The sequence below is a fragment of the Salvelinus fontinalis genome, chromosome 16, assembly GCF_029448725.1.
Source record: "Salvelinus fontinalis isolate EN_2023a chromosome 16, ASM2944872v1, whole genome shotgun sequence".
Lineage (NCBI taxonomy): Eukaryota > Metazoa > Chordata > Actinopteri > Salmoniformes > Salmonidae > Salvelinus > Salvelinus fontinalis.
Window position 1 is genome coordinate 30,542,511 of NC_074680.1, and position 22,063 is coordinate 30,564,573.

The 22,063-nt window shown below is 42.8% G+C and overlaps 1 protein-coding gene across 2 annotated transcripts; it reads left to right on the top strand.

Annotated features, from left to right (window-relative positions):
* Positions 1–5,587: 5,587 nt before the first annotated feature.
* On the top strand, positions 5,588–20,349 carry LOC129812981 (BAG family molecular chaperone regulator 5-like). Of its 2 annotated transcripts, none has more exons than XM_055865042.1 (3): positions 5,588–6,205; positions 18,663–19,505; positions 19,638–20,349. In XM_055865042.1, the coding sequence occupies exons 1-3, from the start codon at positions 6,183–6,185 to the stop codon at positions 20,173–20,175; spliced, it is 1,404 nt and encodes a 467-aa protein (XP_055721017.1). In that variant the 5' UTR covers positions 5,588–6,182; the 3' UTR covers positions 20,176–20,349. The 2 variants fall into 2 exon arrangements, with proteins under 2 accessions (XP_055721017.1, XP_055721016.1); XM_055865041.1 differs by lacking the exon at positions 5,588–6,205 and adding an exon at positions 11,396–11,625.
* Positions 20,350–22,063: the final 1,714 nt, after the last annotated feature.

Consider the following 22,063-nt stretch of genomic DNA (forward strand, 5'->3'; position numbering starts at 1 on the left):
GACTTATTTTTCTACTGTATTATTGACTGTATGTGTCACGTCCTGGCCATAGAGAGGTTTTTATTCTCTATTTTGGTTAGGCCAGGGAGTGACTAGGGTGGGCATTCTAGTTTCTTTATTTCTATGTTTTCTATTTCTTTGTTTTTGGCCGAGTGTGGTTCCCAATCAGAGGCAGCTGTCTATCGTTGTCTCTGATTGGGAATCATATTTAGGCAGTCTTTTTTCCCTCTTTCATTTGTGGGTTCTTATTTTTGCATTGGTTGTTATTTTGCCCTGCAGAACGTCACGTTCGTATTTGTTTTGTTGTTGTCTGTGTTCATTAAAGAAATAAATAGAATGAACACTTACCACGCTGCGCTTTGGTCCACTTCTTCCCATGACTACCGTGACAGAAGAACCCACCACAAAAGGACCAAGCAGCGTGGCCAGGAGGAGAAGGGATCCTGGGCACGGGAGAGAAGGGAGTTTAGGACATCGTGGACATGGGAGGAGATCATGGCAGGTGACAAAAGCCTGCCATGGAAACAGGCGGAGGCAGATAGAGAGGAGCGGAGAGATCAGGAGTTACGGCAGAGACGGGAGCACGAGAGGCAACCCCCCAAAATGCTTTGGGGTGGGCACACGGGTTGGCAAGCGGGGCGAGCGGAGTTGGTCACGGTTCCAGTGCCATGTTTTCCGGTTTTACGCACTGTGCCTTCAGTGCAAAGTCACAGCCCGGTGCGTGCAGTACATGCTCTACGTACCTGCCGCGTAAAGAGGGGTATCCAGCCAGGAAGAGTGGTGCTGGCTCAGCGCTCCTGGTCTCCAGTGCACCTCCTCGGACCGGGATATCCTGCGCCGGCTCTGCGCAAGGTGTCTCCAGTGCGCCTGCACAGCCCAGGGCGTCTTGTGTCAGTGCCTCGAACGTGCCGAGCTAAAGTGGTGATTCAGCCAGGAGGGGTTGTGCTAGCTCTAAGCTCCAGACCTCCAGTGTGCTTTCACTGCCCGGTGCGTCCTGTGCTGGTGCCCTGCACTTGCTGGATTGAAGTGGGTATCCAGCCAGGACGGGTTGTGCCTGCTCCACGAACCAGGCTTCCTGTGTGTCTCCCCAGCCCGGTGAGTCCTGTGACTGCTCCAAGGACCAGGCCTCCTGTGTGTCTCTCCAGCCCAGTGAGTCCTATTCCTGCTCCACGCACCAGGCCTACAGTGCGTTTCCCCAGCCTGGTGAGTCCGGAGCCTCCGGCGACGGTCCCCAGTCCAGGGCCTGCGGCGATGATCTGCGGCCCGGTTCCTCCAGTGAAGGTCCATGCACCAGGGCCGCCACCAAAGAGGAGGGATCTGCGGGCGGAGGGTGGTCTACGTCCCGCACCGGAGCCGCCGCCATAAGGGATGCCCGCCCGGACCCTCCCCTTTAGAGTCAGGTTTTGCGGTTGGAGTCCACACCTTTGGGGAGGGGGGGGGGGGGTACTGTCACGCCCTGGCCATAGAGGTTTTTATTCTCTATTTTGGTTAGGCCAGGGTGTAACTAGGGTGGGCATTCTAGTTTATTTATTTCTATGTTTTCTATTTCTTTGTTTTTGGCCGAGTGTGGTTCCCAATCAGAGGCAGCTGTCTATCGTTGTCTCTGATTGGGAATCCTTCTTAGGCAGTCCTTTTTCCCTCTTTCATTTGTGGCTTCTTATTTTTGTATTGGTTGTTATTTTGCCCTGCAGAACGTCACGTTCGTATTTGTTTTGTTGTCGGTGTTCATTAAATAAATAGAATGAACACGTACCACGCTGCGCTTTGGTCCACTTCTTCCCATGACGATCGTGACAGTATGTTTGTTTTACTCCATGTGTAACTCTGTGTTGTTGTATGTGTCGAACTGCTTTGCTTTATCTTGGCCAGGTCACAATTGTAAATGAGAACTTGTTCTCAACTTGCCTACCTGGTTAAATAAAGGTAAAATAAAATATGCTGAGCACTTGTTGGCTGCTTTTCATTCACTTTGCTGTCCAACTCATCCCAAACCATCTCAATTGGGTTGAGGTCGGGTGATTGTGGAGGCCAGGTCATCTGATGCAGCACTCCGTCAATCTCTTTCTTGGACAAATAGCCCTTACACAGCCTGGAGGTGTGTTTTGGGTCATTGTCCTATTGAAAAACAAATGATAGTCCAATTAAGCACAAACCAGATGGGATGGTGTATCGCTGCAGAATGCTGTGGTAGCTATGCTTGTTAAGTGTGCCTTGAATTTTAAATAAATCACTGACAGTGTCACCAGCAAAGCACCCCAAACCATCACACCTCTTACTCCATGTTTCACGGTGGGAGCCACACATGCGGAGATCATCCGTTCACCAATTCCACGTCTTACAAAGACACGGCGGTTGGAACCAAACATCTCAAGTTTGGACTCATCAGACCAAAGGAAAGATTTCCACCGGTCTAATGTCCATTGCTCGTGTTTCTTGACCCAAGCAAGTCTCTTCTTATTATTGTTGTCCTTTAGTAGGGATTTCTTTGCAGCAATTCGACCATGAAGGCATGCTTCACACAGTCTCCTCTGCACAGTTGATGTTGAGATGTGTCTGTTACTTGAAATCTGTGAAGCATTTATTTGGGCTGCAATTTCTGAGGCTGGTAACTCTAAGGAACTTATCCTCTGCAGCAATTAACTCTGAGTCTTCCTTTCCTATGGCGGTCCTCATGAGAGCCAGTTTCATCATAGCTCTTGATGGTTTTTGCGAGTGCACTTGAAGAAACATTAAAAGTTCTTGAAATTTTCCAGATTGACTGACCTTTATGACTTAAAGTAATGATGGAATGTCGTTTTTCTTTGCTTTGTTTGAGCTGTTCTTGCCATAATATGGACTTGGTCTTTTAACAAATAGGGCTATCTTTTGTATACCAACCTTACCTTGTCACAACACAACTAATTGGCTCAAACGCATTAAGGAAAGAAATTTCACAATTTAACTGTAAACAAGGGACACCTGTTAATTGAAAGGCATTCCAGGTGACTACCTCATAAAGCAGGTTGAGAGAATGCCAAGTGTGCAAAGATGTTATATGGAATGATGTAGTAACCAAAAAAGTGTTAAACAAATGAAAATATATTTTATATTTGAGCTTCTTCAAAGTAGACACCTATTGTCTTGATGTGTTATTTCATAGTTTTGATGTCTTTACTATTATTCTGCAATGTAGAAAATAGTAAAAATAAAGAAAAACCCTTGGATGAGTAGGGGGGTCCAAACTTTTGACTTGTACTGTAAGTATTCACACCCTTGAGTCAATACTTTGTAGAAGCACCTTTGGCAGCGATTACAGCTGTGAGTCTTTCTGGGTTAGTCTAAGAGCTTTCAAACCTGGATTGTGCAACATTTTCCCATTATTATTTTCCAAATTCTTCAAGCTCTGTCAAACTGTTTGTTAATCATTGCTAGAGAATAATTTTCAGATCTTCCCATAGAGTTTCAATCAGATTTAAGTCAAAACTGTAACTTGGCCACTCAGGAACATTCACTGTCTTCTTGGTAAGCAACTCCAGTATAGATTTGGCCTTTTGTTTTAGGTTATTGTCCTGCTGAAAGGTGAATTAATTTCCCAGTGTCTGGTGGAAAGCAGACTGAACCAGGTTTTCCTCTAGGATTTTGCCTGTGCTGAGCTCTATTCCGTTTCTTTTTTATCCTTAAAAATGTTCCAGTCCTTAATGATTACAAGCATACCCATGAACATGATGCACCACTATGTTTGAAAATATGGAGAGTGGTACTATGTTATGTGTTGTATTTGCCATAAAACATAATACTTTGTATTCAGTACAAAACAGTAATTGCTTTGCCAAAAAGTTAATTGCTCACTATTACTTTAGTGCCTTATTGCAGGATGCATGTTTTGGAATATGTTTATTCTGTACAGGCTTGTTTCTTTTCACTCTGTCTATTAGGTTAGTATTGTGGAGTAACTACAATGTTGTTGATCTATCATCAGTTTTCTCCTATCACAGCCATTAAGCTCTGTAACTGTTTTAAAGTCACCTTTGGCTTCATGGGGAAATCCCTGAGCGCTTTCCTTCCTTTCCGGCAACGGAGTTAGGAAGGACACCTGTATATTTGTAGTGACTGGGAGTATTGATACATCATCCAAAATGTCATTGTTTGTGGAATTGCCTTAACCACTGTTGTATATTGTCTATTGGTGAAAACAAGCTCACATTTTTTTTCATGAAATTGTTATACAATAAAATATTTCCATTATCATCCATTAAATGTTGAATAGACCAGATATCTTTCTCCATCCACTCATTGTAAAATAATAATTTTCTCTTAATTAGGATCCATCTATTGTTCCAAGTTGGAGCAGTATGCTGAGTAAAGTTATGTTTATATATTAGTTTCCAATAATGGAGGACTCACATCTTAATACAAAATCTATACCATCAAAACTCTTAAAGATTTTGGAAGGAAAATCAAACCAAAAACGTTCACATTTTCGAATAAAATATTGTAATCATTATAACTTGATGGTACCATTCATTGTATCAAAGTCAATTGCATTCAGACCACCTTCCTCAATAGACTTTACAATATCTCCTTTTCTTAAATAATTATGTTTATTGTTCCATATAACGTTGAGATTGGCTATTTTTCTTGATTAACTTGTCAATGATAGCATAGGAATAGGATGAATATGTTTGTCTTGATAGACTATGCAGTATAGTAAGTAAAATATGTCAAAAAATGTATAAATCCCTTTGTAGCCAACTATTGAGAATAGGTATAAATTATTCTGTATATTAGACTTTCCCGTAAACTTTAAATACTTTCCCATAAACTTAATATTGTTATTACAATACATAAATACGTTACTTAACTGGTACGTTATGAACAGTAATCAGAGGGTGATCATGAATAGCCATTCATTAAAATGTGTCATATTTAAATGTAAACCAGAAGCTTTTTTTATTTTTTATAATAATAATGTTTTGTACTGCTGGAATCTGTGCTGTGTTCTTGATCAATAGACATTTAAAGGTTGGATGTTCGGACTAGCCTTTATAAGGAATTGATGAACATTAATGGTGACCTGCGACACAAATTCCTCTCTTCACTTTAAATCTATTTATACTATCATGTAACATTCCAATCACCTTTACACGTTTTTCACCAAAACTAAAAAAAACATCATCATCAATCATGCCTGTAATAATAGTTCCAGGACAAGCCTATTGTTGTTATGTATAGACCTGTCTTCAAGGAATCCAGATGAGTGTTACTTATTATATGTGGCATGCCCTCTTTCATTCTGTTAGCAATCACATGGGTAAACACATTGCAATCTACATTAAGTAATGTCTCAGGGCGCAGATTGTCTATATAGTGTATATCTTGTCTTTACCAGGTTTAGGTATAAGAGTTAGTTATCAACAAGTGCAGGCTGCTGAGGGGAGGACGACTCATAATAACTGCTGGAACGGAGTATTATTGCCGGAATGGAGTGAATGGTATGTTTGCTACCATTCCATTAACTCCATTCCGACCATTATTATGAGCCATCCTTCTCTCAGCAGCCTCCACTGGTTTCAACCCTTGTTTCATAGTTGGCGTTAGACCGCGTTCAAAACAACTGGGAACTCGGAAATCTCTGACTTCAGTGCTTTCAAGACAACTGGGAAAAAGAGAGAAAAAACGAGCTCCGACTAGGGAAAATCGTTTTGAATGGTCATCCAAGTTCAAGGCGGAAACTCGGGCATCTGTCTGGAGCTCCGACTGTCCGACTCGAAGTTTGTGTTAGTTAGTGTGCGTGACCACTGAGCTATAGGTGTGGCCAACTTGCAAAGATACGTGACTGAGGACGGTCCACGTACTTCCTGTATTGAAATTAGGTTGGACGACCAACGTATAACACCGATTCCACACTGCTCTCGGATTACTTTGTCAAATTATGTAACAGAACCCTTTGTCTGCGGCAGCACTAGTGTAATATTAGCTGTTTGCATTGTCCGCATGTGTATCGAATTAAACGCCTAACAAGCGTTTTCATATTCAAAAAGGTGATCATTACGATCCCGCTTGGCCAGCCTGTCACGCCGGGGGCATTCTTCCCATTCCAATCCCCCTGTGAAAATGTCTTGCTAGCCAGCTAGTAGCTATCTACACCTCAGTTTGTGGTTGTGCGTTGTAATGTTTAGTATTGTATCCATCTCTTCACTACTATGGCTGTACGTTGGTTATGCAGGTAAGAATACGGGCATGTAAGCTTATCATATATTCCGTACAGTTTATGTGTATTTATTATCAAATGTATTTATTTACCTGGCATCGTTTGGATTTCTACGACGTTAGCTAGCCTACATTTAGCTTGTACATAAAATACAAAAAAATGTTGACACCACATTGATGATTTCATTAATATATGTGGATTTATTGCACTTCGGCTGACATTATGGTGTCAGTCAGGGGACCAGTGACTCAGGGGCACTAAGTGTGGTCTTGTTGACCAGCAGTCCCCCTGGCCCAAAGAGGCTTCATTGTCCTCCAACAACTGGGTCCCCGTTGGAACTCTACAAAAAGTAGTATTTCCTTCCCCCTTCATTTACTGATTCGAATTTCGAAATGACTGTGCAAGTGAAAGTCATCTGGTGGAGCCCTTGCGTTCACCAGTGTCCAATCATGGCATCAGTGATTACTGAGGAAGGAAAAGTGCACATTTGAAAGGAATTCGAATGGGGCCCTGTGACTTAAATGTAGACTTAGTAATATGAACGCGCGGCGACTTCTTGCTCACAACTACATGGACTTGTCCAATAAGAAAATATAGTTGGATGTGTTGTACTACTGAACACGACCCATGATTATGAACTATTCTAAGGGGGGAAAGAACCCCCCCCCCCCCCCCCCCCAGGTGCCTCAGATTGAGGTCTAATAGGCCTGTAGATGATCCTTTGAGATAGGGGCTAGCTATAAGGTCACAGTTAGTGATGTAGTTGCAGAAAAATAGGTGGCTTAAGCTGACCGTGGTGCATTTACCCTCCACTGTACCACTGGTCATAGTGTTTACAAATATGACCATTGGCCAGGGTCACACCATCTCACATTCAGTAGGCAGCCAACGAAGAAGACACCCGGGACCTATTCAGGCTCAGCATGTTACAAATATTGGCTAAATATGAAATTACACACCATAGCGTGGGTCTCGTTAATGCAAAATGTTGTGTTTTTCAGGCAAAGAAAATGGCAAGATATTTTTCTGTGTTTTGTAAACGCAAATCTAAAATGTTTCTTATTGTAATTTCTGCTCGGCATCAGACTAATTTTGTGCTTCAGTTGCATTTCTCCACTCGAATGATAATTCACAAAGGAGATGTGTAGCTGCTTTTCTCCGGTAAAATGCAAGATTAACTTAAGCTAAACATTAGAAAATGTAGCTGGCTACATTCTTTATGATAAACATTAGAAATATGATGGCCATGTATCTTTTTTACAAAAAATCTTGCCTTTTCATTGTAGGCTAAGCTCGTTTACTTGTGTGGCTGCTAACCAAATAGCGTTGCGCTTCTGTTGTCATCTGATTAAAATTAAGTTATTTTCTGCCGAATGTGTTGCACTCATGCAGTGGTCACCGATTGGTCGATCGCCACGGCATTTCTAGTTTACTGCCAAACATTTCTGTAAAAAAATCAAGGATAACGTTATTTTTGCGTTCCTATTTTTATGTATTCATCTCGCGCTGTTGGTAGGTGCATACGATTCAGCTGGGTAGGCAGATTGTTCCCATTTTGAACCATTTCATGTGTCTGAATGCACAAACACTGCCTTCCTGGAGAACAAATGCACTATAGGTCTACCGCTGGCCAATCGGATGGTCTCAGAGGATTTCGTATTATTCGGTGCGTAAATTCGAGACATAATTTAATATGATATGTTGTTTGGTTTGTATTAATTTGTGGATGTCCATCACCCGTTTCGTATGTTATGAATTACACTTCGTATTGTATGTTACGAATTTGCAAAATGTACAATGTGTTACGAATTTGCAAAACATAGTATATGTTACGAATTCTAGCTAGGTAGCTAATGTTAGCTTGCTGGCTAACATTTGCTAGGCTAGGGGTTATGGTTAAATAAAGAAATAAAATATTTGGACTAGGGTTATGGTTAGTAGTTAGGTTAAAGGGCTTTAGGGGAAGGGTTAGCTAACATACAAAAGAGTTGAAACGTTGCTAAAATGTTAAAGTTGTCCGTGATGAGATTGGAACTCACAACCTGTTTTATGTAACCATACCTAACATATCATACTAATTACTATGTTACGTCTAGTTTGAGATGAACCAGCAGATTACCAAATCTGCAGTAATGTATCAGGCGTAAAATAAAGCTAAAGTAAAGTTGATACTGTGAGATTTCAAAACTTTTAAAACCATGACATGTTTTTACTCATCACTGTCAACACTTATAAGCCATAAAATTAGCATTGTTTTACTTCCACTTGCGCTACAACCCGCACTGCAGTTATAATGAATGAGTAGGAAAGTGTATCAATAGGCTTGCACTGTTATTATTAGCGGCTTGAGTCTTATCTTATTATAAATAAATACAAATTATATCTAGGAATATTTCACTTTCTCTGTTCACAGGAGTGAGAACATGAATTTGTGCATGAGGCAGAAATAATGCGGTGCGACTTGAGTTAACCTCTCTTGGGCACGTGAGACGGTAGCGTCCCACCTCTTCAACAGCCAGTGAAACTGCTGTGCGCCAAATTCAAATACAGAAATACTCATTATAAAAATTCAGAAAACAAAACATATTTTACATAGGTTTAAAGATTAACTTCTTGTGAATCCAACCACGGTGTCAGACTTTAAAAATGCTTTACGGCGAAAGCATACCTTGCGATTATTTGAGAACATAGCCCACTAGACAAATCATTACAAACAGTAGCCAGCCAAGTAGAACAGTTACACATGCCAGAAATAGAGATAAAATTAATCCCTTACCTTTTTAAAAAAAAATTTTTTATCCCATTTTCTCCCCAATTTTCGTGGTATCCAATCGCTAGTAATTACTACCTTGTCTCTTCGCTACAACTCCCGTACGGGCTCGGGAGAGACGAAGGTCGAAAGCCATGCTTCCTCCGAAGCACAACCCAACCAGCCGTACTGCTTCTTAACACAGCGCGCCTCCAACCCGGAAGCCAGCCGCACCAATGTGTCGGAGGAAACACCGTGTACCTGGCCCCCTTGGTTGGCGCGCACTGCGCCCGGCCCGCCACAGGAGTCGCTGGAGCGCGATGAGACAAGGATATCCCTACCGGCCAAACCCTCCCTACCCCGGACGACGCTATGCCAATTGTGCGTCGCCCCACGGACCTCCCGGTCGCGGCCGGCTGCGACAGAGCCTGGGCGCGAACCCAGAGACTCTGGTGGCGCAGTTGGCACTGCGATGCAGTGCCCTAGACCACTGCGCCACCCGGGAGGCAATCCCTTACCTTTGATGATCTTCATATGGTTGCACTCAGCAGACATTCATTTACTCAATAAATGTTCCTTTTTTTCGATAGTCTCTTTATATCCAAAAACCTCTGTTTTGTTCGCACGTTTTCTTCAGTAATCCACAGGCTCAAACACAGTCAAAACAGGAAGACAAAAAAATCCTAATTGTATCCGTAAAGTTCATAGAAACATGTCAAACGATGTTTATATTCAATCCTCAGGTTGTTTTTAGCCTAAATAATCGCTATTTCTTCAACCGGACAGTAACGTTTTAAAAGGTAAACAAGAAACTCGGTCTCGTGCATGAAAAAGCTCTGTGACACTTTAGGGTCCACTCATTCAGACTGCTCTTACTACTTAATTTTTCAGAATACAAGCCTGAAACAATTTCTAAAGACTGTTGACATCTAGTGGAAGGCATAGAAACTGCAATTTGAGTCCTAAGTCAATGGATACTGTAATGGCATTGAATAGAAAACTACAACCCCCCCCCCCAAAAAAAACTTCCTGCATGGCCAAATCTGTTCTGTTATACTCACATACACTATTTTAACAGTTTTGGAAACTTTAGAGCGTTTTCTATCCAAATCTACCAGTTATATGCATATCATATCTTCTGGGCCCAAGCAGCAGGCAGTTTAATTTGGGCATGCATTTCATCCAGAATTCCGAATGCTGCCCCCAACCCTAGTGAAGTTAAGCTATCCGCTGGAAGACATTGTCCTTTTTGGTCAATGTCAGCTAAAGAAGGGGAGAGTGGAGGGACATTTAGAGGCGAACTCTGAGTCTGCTGCCCTCAGCTGAGACTGACCATCAGATGCAAGCACCATCAGCCCAGTAAAATAAAAAGCTAATTATTTAAATGTATTCTCACTCAGCTGTGCTTCACAAGTAATGCAACAACAGATCTATTACCGGTGAAATCATAGAGCCAATCTCAAATTTTGAAATTGAATATAAAAAATATAAAGAATGGCGGGGCAATTCATGCAAAGCCAATATATGTCGATAATGTATTGGGCCTATAGCCTACTGCACAAACCACATTGGTACAGTACTGTTTTTAATAGGTTAATGTTGCATAGGCTTACGTTTTTTAAGTAATGTTAAAAAATAATCTTAGCGGTAGATATCGGCTTGCATTTTGACTCAGTGAGCTTGACTTAGAAAAGGTTGGTGACCACTGCACTAATGTATTTTCAGTGAAGGAATACTATAGTTGCATGCGCCTGATCACTCTTGAAGCAAAACAACGGACTTTCAATATGAAACGCAAGTGAAAGTGTTTAAAATGCAAATATGTTGATGGTTTGCATTTTGAAAATGCAGATTTCTAAACTCCAACGCGACCCCTGCATAAGTAGGGGACCCAGGTTATCGGTTTATTCAGTGGCCAACCATCCTCCACAGTCCCCACGGTGTGGGTTGCCAGTTGTTGGTTATGAATCATGGCCAAATTTACAGATTGTACATGTCATGGCTGACCATCAGTAAATTATTTTTGTCTGTTCTAGGGCTATACACTTCTGTCTGAATATTATGGAATGTTATATTCTCATGAGTTTAAGCCCCTGAACTAATCAATTTTGTGTATAGGCAGGCTTATCTCCCAAATACTCTTCATGGATATGGAAGTTGGCAATGCATGAAACAGTTGTGAAAATGGAATCTTTGTCATAGTGGTATTCCAGCAGCACCAGTTGCTCAACCTGCTGCCAGATGCCAATTAGAGATCTTCTTTTGTAGTTCAATGGTAGAGATGTCAAATGCTTGACATAGCCCATGTAAATAAAATGTATTTTTAATTGTGTTTAATAGTGATTACAAGTTACAACGTATCTTGTTGACAATAGCAGACTATCAAACTGCTAAAATATGGCCACGACCCCGTTTTACAGTTCACTGAAGACTAGTTTATGACGCGCGTGAACAAACCCTCTGAATTGGTGCTTGGGAGGGGCGACACCACGCAGCGCTTAATGCTGTACGTCAGTACTGTACCGAGGAGAATCAGCCATTGAAAACGAAATAGCCGGCATAGCTACATAAAGACAAACAATATTAATTTGGATTACACACTACAGCGCGTACGATCATAGTTGTTTAGCTGATGGAAACTGACATCTTTAGAAATGTGCGCAAATGTCTTTGGCGCTTTGAAAAGGTGAGACATTTAATGCGCAGCTGGGAAGGTAGTGAGACATTGCTGGCGTTTGTTACATTGAAACAGGAACCTAGCAACTGGCAGATTGAAAATGCGTTTTGTTTGAGAGATAGTGGCAGCACTGCAAGCCTAAATGATTAGAGTGTCTGCTTACAATGACAATGCTTAAATCCCTTTTTAGGTATGTAGAACTATTATGTATGAACTGTAATTCTTTGCTCAGTGGGTTGCTGCGCGTTTGAAGAGGGATTGTTCTAGAACGCTTTTTGGGGAATGGGGTCTCAGACATAGAGCATCACCGTACACTATGTTAATCAATTCTAGACTACAGGTATCAATACATAAATACACTACGTAAACTATAAGTCAAGTTGGTAGCTCTAAGGAGACCTCAATTTTGATATGTTCTTTCGGATCGTGTTCTCTGTCAGGCAATTTTTTATTTGTAAGTTGGCCTCACAGGTAGCCTTGCCCCATTGTGTCCAGAAAAGGGACATTCGCTGGTAGCGTCCTGGATTGGAGCCCTCTCCAAAACCAGGATGCCATAACAATGTCTGTCTCCTCCCTACACATCTGGGAGGCTTGACTAGCCATTTTAGTTTTATTTAGGCTCCTTGCTCATATTAAACTGACAACAAAATTAAATGTAGGCAGTTTTATTCAACGTACCAAGCATAAACAATGTTTTTAGTGGTTGTGTAATGTGTAATCATGCACTCCTGTCAATAGGATTTTGTTATGAAAGTCTACTTGTCAATTGAGTGGATTCGGCCCATGGTCGTCACCATTCTTTTAGATAGAAGTACAATAGCAACACAGTATTGTCTGAGATGGTCTTTCTAACTACTGTGTCTGATTATATTAAAGGCCCAAATGCAGCTATTTCTGGGTAACAATTAAGTTCCTCATTGTAATGGATTTCCATTAAAATGGCCAAAAGTAGCTTTTGAGCAAGAATTCTTGATTGAGAAACAGTTTATCTTGGACTGACTTGGAGTGGTCTGGGTGGGGATGGGGAAAAATAAAAACTAGCGGTTATGGCAGAGATGTTTGGAAACCTCTTTGTTATTGCCCAATGCAGCTGGGTTTATATCAATGTCATATCACAATGTCACATCTCCCTTTCTGGTTAACAATTAAGTATCTTACTGTTAGATTTTTCCATTTTTAAAATGTACAAAAATTGCCGGTCACCAGAAAAGCCGAGATTCCCACCCATGCAAACAGGCTGATTCGAAGGTCCTATGTAGATAGTTGCTGCTTGAAAAACAATCAGGAAATAACACTGATCAAATAGTTTCACACTTTTACAGTGTTAGTTTCATTACCTATTGTACAATATGACATAAAACACATGAACAACTGAATTTTGACTGCAATTGGCCTTTAATTCAAAAGACAAGTAACCTAGTGGCTAAGTGTCTGATTCTCTCCCATGAGGCCTGTTGTCTTTAATTTTTCTGTTAACCCTCGTCACAGGCTGCTTGTTGTCCTTTCTGACAAATGTGTGTGAATAGGGTAATACTATAGACCCTAGGCCTAAATTATCTCAACCTTTTCCAATGGCTTTCCTGAGGCAACACTAAAGATAGGTTTACGCTATAGACCAAGGGGGTGCAAAGTACGGCCCGCTCAAAAAATGTATACACCTTTTTCTCCTCAATTTCGTAGTATCCAATTGGTAGTTACAGTCTTGTCCCATCGCTGCAACTCCTGTATGGACTCGGGAGAGGCGAAGTTCGAGAGCCGTGCGTCATCCGAAACACGACCCAGCCAAGCCGCACTGCTTCTTGACACAATGCCCACTTAACCCGGAAGCCAGCCACACACCAATATGTCGGAGTAAACACCGTACACCTGAGAACCGTGTCAGCGTGCATTGTGCCCGGCCCACCACAAGAGTCGCTAGAGCACGATGGGACAAGGAAATCTCTGCCTGCCAAACCCTCTCTCCTAACCCGGGCGATGCTGGGCCAATTGTGCGCCGCCTCATGGGTCTCCCACTCACATCCCAGCTGTGACACAGCCTGGGATCGAACCTGGGTCTGTAGTGACGCTCGGGAGGCCCCCGCAAATTGATTTTAATTTTTTTTAAATGTTTGCCCACCCCTGCTATAAACTGTCACACCGACAGTATTTTAGGCTTCTAATTTGGGTTTATTATCTGAATGGTATTGCAATGTTACCAATAGTCAGAATTAAAACATTTCTGTCTGAATATAGTTTAAATGGACCCTAGTAACCCCATAATGACTGCTCAATCGGCACTCTTTCTCACTATAATCCCCTTTGGAAAATCCCCAACATACGGTCATAACAGTTACGCACTGGGTGCATTCATATATTCACTCTGGAGTGCAAGAGTTCAGATTGTCCATTTGTAAATTCAGAGTGTTTTGTTCTCGGATCATTCAGAGCACACACTGGACGCTCTGGCTGAAGAGTAGGGTTGATCCGAGCATTCTGACCTCACAACGGCAGTCAAGCACCCAAGCTAACTTGCTAGCTACTTTCAGACACAAATGAGAACACCTCACTCTGACCATGTTACTCAGACGAGAGTGCTCTAAAATCGGAGTAGATAGACCGAGTGAATTTACAAACTTCATCTTTAAGAATGAGAAGAATGCCCTGTATATTGTGACATCACAGACACATCACTGTGGAACAGCAGCAGTAAATATTTTGAGAGCCTCCCAATCTGCTGTGTCTGGAGCCTGGATGCCGATGGCACAGAATTTAGGCTACTGGTGTGTTCTCTTACCGGAGCCAGCTTGATATTATTAATTCCCTCCTGGAGTTTTTGTAAGTAGTGATGTTGACTATTTGATACAATTGTGCCAACAGTCATCTTTGAGTGGGGGAATTCATTCTGTGGGGTGCCCTTTTTTTGTTAGGTCAGACGTTCTCTGAAGAATGTAACTCGATTATGGTTATTTCTGACCTGGGGTGTTAAGACAGCTTTGTTGTTATTGTTGCAGTAATTAGACTTAGTTCAGTGATGTTCATTAGACAGTCTTGGAAAGCTGAAATAGTAGCCTGCACTGAGCCTAGATCTATAGCCTACGTTCAGTAATGAGTTGAATGATTGTCATGCTAGTGTTATCATTGAAAGGTGAATTAATGTATTGCCTTTTTTTAGGACATGCCTGCATGGTTCTTGTTGGTTAAGCGGCACTTAGCTAGCGAATGCAGCTTGCTAGTTTAGCCTACTCAAACACCAGGCTCAAACAGAGAGGGATGCTATGTTAGCTAGCTAGTTATGGCTATCCAACACTGGAACTCTTCCAAGTCAAGGTAAGCTTTTGGTTTTATAAGTTCATGGCCACTGGGGCCCGCCGATATAACTGCGGATGATAAGATGACGCCGAAGAGGATGGCTGATGTTTTACATGCTCCTAACCAACTGTGCTATTTTGTTAGTTTTTTTTGTGTTGTTAACTTATTTTGTACATAATGTGTCTGCTACCGTCTCTTATGACCGAAAATCACTTCAGGACATCAGAACAGCGATTACTCACCACGAACTGGAAGAAGCTTTTTCCTTTAACGAGATGGATATACTGCTTTCCCGGGAACAGGCCCAAATCCCTGTCATTTGCGTGAAGAAAAGACTGAGGAAAAGGGGGCGCAGGTCAGGCTGCCTTCTGAGAATCTGTAGGCGAGCGAGAACTCCCACTGCCACCCGTTCTACTGGCTAACATGCAATTATTGGAAAATAAAATTGGTGACTTACAATTATCCTACCAACGGGACATAAAGAATTGTAATATCTTATGTTCACCAACTCGTGGCTGAACGACAACACGGATAATATAGAGCTGGCGGGATTTTCCATGCACCGGCAGAACAGAGAAGAAGCTACGTCTGGTAAGACGAGGGGTGGGTGTGTGTGTCTATTTGTCAATAACAGCTGGTGCGCGATGTCTAATATTAAAGAAGTCTCAAGGTATTGCTCGCCTGAGGAAGAGTATTTTATGATAAGCTGTAGACCACACCATCTACCAAGAGAGTTCTCATCTATATTATTCGTAGCCGTCTATTTACCACCCCAGACCGATGCTGGCACTAAGACTGCACTCAACAAGTTGTTTAAGGCCATAAGCAAACAAGAAAATGTTCATCCAGAAGTGGTGCTCCTAGTGGCTGGGGACTTTAATGCAGGGAAACTTAAATCAGTTTTACACAATTTTTACCAGCATGTCACATGTGCAACCAGAGGGGGGAAAAAAACTCCAGACCACCTTTACTCCACACACAGAGATGCATACAAAGCTCTCCCTCACACTCCATTTGGCAATCTGGCCATAATTCTAAACTCCTGATTCCTGCTTACAAGCAAAAACTAAAGCAGGAAGTACCAGTGACTCGCTCAATATGGAAGTGGTCAGATGACGCAGCTGCTACGCTACAGAGAACTGGCAGTGTGGTGCAAGGACATCAACATCTCCCTCAATGTGAGCAAGACAAAGGAGCTGATCGTAACTGGGGCCAAGCTTCCTGCCATCCAGGACCTATATAATAGGCAGTGTCAGAGGAAAGCCCATAAAATTTTCAGACTCCAGTCACCCAAGTCATGCTGTTTTCTCTGCTACCGCACTGCAAGCTCCTTAACAGCTTCTGCCCCCAAGCCATAAGACTGCTGAACAATTAATCAAATGGCCACCGGACTATTTAAATTGACATTTACATTGTTACTTTTTATAATTGTTTTATTTTCGTTTATTTGGTAAATGTTTTCTTAACTCTTCTTGAACTGCACTGTTGGTTAAGGGCTTGTATGTAAGCATTTCACGGTAAGGTCTACACTTGTTGTATTCGGTTTGATTTGAAACTGCTTGCTGACTGTACACTACTACATGATTGTAGTGTGTTTACTAATGCGTTAGTTCTGGTAGCTGTGTTGACGTTAGCTAATATGGTGACAACGGTGTAGCAGTTATGATATGAAGGTTTGGCCTGGTCACAGACAGCTGATGTGTTGTGCACTGAACTCCACAAGTGAAGGAAAAAGGTGAGAGGAGGCTAGCATGTAGATGCGATAAGGAATTATACAACGATCAAAGGGATCATGCTGTTTGTATGTGGCTGCTATGAAAGTGAACTGTGTTTGTGTGTGATCAGGGGTGTCTTTGTTCTGCTGATTCGGTTGAAAAACGTTTCTTAAATGGAAACAAACAAAACGAGGATAAACATACCTGAATTTGTCCAATAGAAACTCTTGTTTGCAACTGTTGGACTAATGATTACACCCTAGATCAGCTAGATACAGGCAAGAGTTTGCAAAGCGGTATTGAATGTGTCAATGTCTGTCACATTTCTCAACATATGTACCTATGTTGTAAACTTTCAATCATAGTCTAGGTTGTAGCAACCTCATGATGGGTGTAGGGACAATTCTAGTATCATGTAGTAGCCTAAACCTAGCTATTGTCCTCACTCATCTTAAAATGCACCGACCGCCACTGCCTTAGGTCAACATTACATAATGGGAACAAGGACACCTGGCCTAACATATGGAATTGGACAAGCCTCATACTGGAGCTTTGTTTTTTTTCTTAATGTTTGCCTATTTTAAGGATGAACAATTAAAATATATATATATATATATTATACACACACAGTACCAGTCAAAAGTTTGGACACCTACTCATTCAATGTTTTTTTTGTTTTTTGTTGCTATTTTCCACCTTGTAGTATAATAGTAAAGACATCAAAACCTATGAAATAGTACATGGAATCATGTAGTAACCAAAAAAGTAAAATATATTTGAGATTCTTCAAAGTAGCCACCCTTTGCCTTGACGACAGCTTTGCACAATCTTGGCATTCTCTCAACCAGTTTCATGAGGTGGTCACCTGGAATGCATTTCAATTGACCTCTCTGGGATATGTGGGACGGTAGCGTCCCACCTGGCCAACATCCAGTGAAAATGCAGAGCGCCAAATTCAAATAAATTACTATTAAAAATGAAACTCATGAAATCACACATTCAATATACCAAATTAAAGCTACACTTGTTGTGAATCCAGCCAACGTGTCAGATTTCAAAAATGCTTTACGGCGAAAGCAAACAATGCTATTATCTGAGGATAGCACCCGAGCTAACAATCACAGACCATCATATTTCAACCCTCCCGGCGTGACACAAAACGCAGAAATAAAGATATAATTCATGCCTTACCTTTGACAAGCTTCTTCTGTTGGCACTCCAATATGTCCCATAAACATCACAAAGGGTCCTTTTGTTCGATTAATTCCGTTGATATATATCCAAAATGTCCATTTTGGCACGTTCGATTCAGAGAAACACCGGTTCCAACTTGCACAACGTGACTACAAAATATCTCAAAAGTTACCTGTAAGCTTTGTCCAAACATTTCAAACTACTTTTGAAATACAACTTTAGGTATTTTTTTAACGTAAAATAATCGATAAAATTGAAGATGGGATGATCTGTGTTCAATACCGGAGGAAAACAATATGTAGCATGCTTTCTGGTCACGCACCTCTAACAAACCGTACACTTCACTGGAGCCACATTCTGAACATGGCTACTTCTTCATTTCTCAAAGGAAAAAGCTCAACCAATTTCTAAAGACGGTTGACATCCAGTGGAAGCGATAGGAACTGCAGGAAGGTCCCTTAGAAATCTGGATTCCCATTGAAAAGAGTGACCTAAAAAAAAAATCTGAATGGTTTGTTCTCGGTGTTTTGCCTGCCAAATAAGTTATGTAATAGTCACAGACATGATTCAAACAGTTTTAGAAACTTCAGAGTGTTTTCTATCCAATACTAATAATAATATGCATATATTAGCATCTGGGACTGAGTAGGAGGCAGTTTACTCTGGGCACGCTTTTCATCCAAACGTGAAAATGCTGCCCCCTATCCTAGAAAAGTTAACAGGTGTGCCTTGTGTAAAGGTAATTTGTGTAATTTCTTTCCTTAATGTGTTTGAGCCAATCAGACTGTAGATCAATGTGTTTCAGCTTTGAACTTTTGTTAATGTATTTGCGCTTACCCTTATTTTCAGCCTGTTTGGGAAGCCCTTTGATGGTGGGAAGAGAATGGACCATGGCAGCCAGCAGCAGCACCCAGCCATGAATAGGCTCTATGAGGTCCAGCGGGAGGTTCAGTCTCTGGGCCCTCAAGTGTGCACCTTCAGCGGGCTAAAGAACGAGCGGGAGTACCGGCGCCTGGAGCGCGAGCTGACCCAGTTGCTCCTGGAAGTGGACCAGGTGGACACGGAGGGCAGGGCAGACCTACAGGGGGCACGCAAGAGAGCAGCCCAGGAAGTAGAGGGACTGTTGCGCTACCTGGAGGAGAACGCCACCCACCCGTCTCGCCTGGCCATCGAGGAGCTGAGCCGGGAGGCCCAGAGGCTGGTGGAGCAGGGGGTGGTGGAGCCTCAGCAGGCTGGGGGCACAGCAGAGATCAGTGATGAGCTGGTGGATGCTGTGCAGGAGCTGATACTGAGGCTCACCCAGGTGAAGACAGGAGGGAGAGTGCCCCTCCGCAAGGCTCGCTACCGGGCCCTGACACGACTGTGTGCCGTGCAGGACGTGATCGAGGGTCGCACGCGCCAGCAGACCCTTCCCCTGTCAGAAGACACGCACGTGGCCGTGCAGAGGATCAACCAGGTGATGGTGCAGGTGAGTGTTGCGCGCAGCCAGCTGGTGGCACTGCTGATGGGGCTGAGTGGGAGGGATAGCTGTGCCCACCTCTCCCGCGTGCTCACTGAGCTCCTAGTGGAGCTGGATGCCCTGGACGTGTCGGGGAACGCAGCGGTCAGAAACTACCGCAAACAGGTGGTGGAGGAGATCAACAGCCTGCTCAAACACCTGGACCTGGAGGGAGAGGGAGACGATACGCGCAGGTACTCAGCTTTACTAGAATTACAAACGCTCTGGAGTAATAATACAGAAGGGAAATACAGTATGCGTGTGTGTACATGCTTTCAGATACAACTTGGCTCAAATGTGATTGTGTTTTATATATCTTTCCTCAGGTATGACTTGGGGCAGAATGACTCTATCCGTCAGATTGAGGCGGTGCGTGGTCGGGTGGGCCAGCTGCAGGGGGAGGTCCTGCGACACTGTGGGGTGGGCGACCTCTTCAGGCCGAAGCCTGAGCTCCAGAGTCTCCTCACACATCTGGACCAGGTAGACACAGCCCGTAACCCCTGTATCCGTGAAGCCCGGCGGCGTGCCGTGCTGGAGGTCCAGGCTGTTATCACCTTCCTGGACCTCCGTGAGGCCCTGATCTGCCGCCAGCCCAGCCCCAACGAGCCCTCACAACACAGGGCTGTGTGGATAGTCCTGGGCAGCCTGTCAGACCTCCAGGCCCAGGTACTCTGCTTCAATGGCAAGCATGCCGACAAGAGCTACATGCTGCTGGAGGAGCTTCTGACCAAACAGCTGCTGGCACTGGACGCGGTCGACCCACAGGGCGACGAGATGACCAAGGTGGCCCGCAAGCAAGCAGTCAAGTTTGCCCAGAACATCCTCAGCTTTCTGGACATGAAGACAGATGAGTGGGAGTACTGATCCACTGGAAAAGACTGGACATAGCTGTAGGATGCCCTATGGAATTGTATATAAACTGGTGCATCTTCGATCTAAGAGAGTTGGGGTGTGTAAATATTGTCTAAATCCCAGAATGCACGTCAGCAGCGCTTTTGTCTCTTTGTCATTGTTGCTGGTCTGTAGGGGGGGGGGGGGGGGGGGGGTGGACAACCCAATAACATTTTTGTGAAATAGAATTTGGAGAATAGTGTTCTGACATACAATGTGCTTTTTAAAGTTTACAGAGCATCTTTTTGAAATCTACTGTATGTGTGTGCGTTTTGATCAGTGTTGTTGGGTTGTGGTTGCAAAGCCTGCGGCCAAAAGCACTGAAGCCTGTTATAGTGGTGGTCAGAGTAGTTAAGATAGTCACTTCGTCTGTTTTTCAAAAGCAGGAGTGGGACTAGAGTAATTACATCTTGATGGTGTCCATGTTTAGCTTGATTACTTTGGAGGTCAGTTGTAAATTTACTCAGATGTACATGATGTCTCAAAATACTTCTTTACTGAGATGAACCGAGTTTACATCAGTACTGTGAGACAAGATCTTCCTCTGTTCATGTTGCTTCTCCACTTCAATTTGCTCTGTCTCTCTTCCTCAATCAACACTTCTGGGGCAAACTACCCTAACCCTGGACATACACAGCTGTTGCTGGCAACCATTCAGATGACAAATGAAAAGGAGAGCTTCTTTACGGCTTTAACCACTGTCCTACAATAATGAGGAGAAGGAGGATGTGGAGTTAAAGGTCCTGTGAGAACATTTGTCAATAGGAGGGTATGTTATTAAAGGCCTCCTTGTATAGAATGAACATTTGTGGACACGATAATTGCCCTGTTTGTCTGTAATTTGTAGCTAAATGTTGATTGTGTGTTTGCGAGGCTAGTGAAGGGGAAAAACAGTGTGGAGGTGGTTTAGGTTTCATTTTTGTCTGTGGCTTTCTATTGTCAGAGGAATGTGTCTGAGAGCCCCGTAGAGGGTCACTGATTTGGTGTGGCGTGTATTATTATAGCTGGTGACAAGTGTTCACAGTGGACAGAGCAGTCTAAAACCTCTCCAGAGTTGCAGCAGAGTTAGGAAGCTATTAGTTAAAAAGCCCAAATCTCTGTGCCTTTCTTTTCATCATATTTTTCACCATCCCGAGCACTTACGCTCTGAGATGTGCACTTTTTACTGATTCTCAGCGCTGCAACTGACAGCTCTTTGTAAACTGACCATGGCATGTCTGTCAGATAGCCCTATGCACTAACAAAGCTTGAACAGATAGCTCCCACAGAACTCACACACTCTCAAAATGACAGAGGTTATTCAAACCTTCTCTGCTGCTATAGAAAAACATATGGCACACAAACAGTGAAATCCAGCTTCACACTCATGGCTCGTCTGAAGTGAGATGATTCCATTACACTGTGTTCAGTGCGGCCCACATGCAATGGAGGGGTGTTCACACAGCAAACCTAATGCTCTGTCAAACTAACCAATACAAAATAAGGTTCCATTCTGTCATTTTTTGTTGATTTTAAGTAACATTCTTTGCCAATAACCATATACAATCTCATTCCTTCCTAGGCATATACAGTGCATTCGGAAAGTATTCAGACCCCTTGACTTTTTCAGCCTTATTCTAAAAAGGATTAAATTGTTTTTTTCATCGTCAATCTACACACAATACCCCATAATGACAAAGCAAAAACAGGCTTTTAGACGTTTTTGCAAATGTATATAAAAGTATTCAGACCCTTTACTCGGTACTTTTGTTGAAGTACTTTTAACAGCCATTACAGCCTCGATTCTTCGGTATGATGCTACAAGCTTGGCACACCTGTATTTGGGGAGTTTCTCCTATTCTCTGCAGATCCTCTCAAGCTC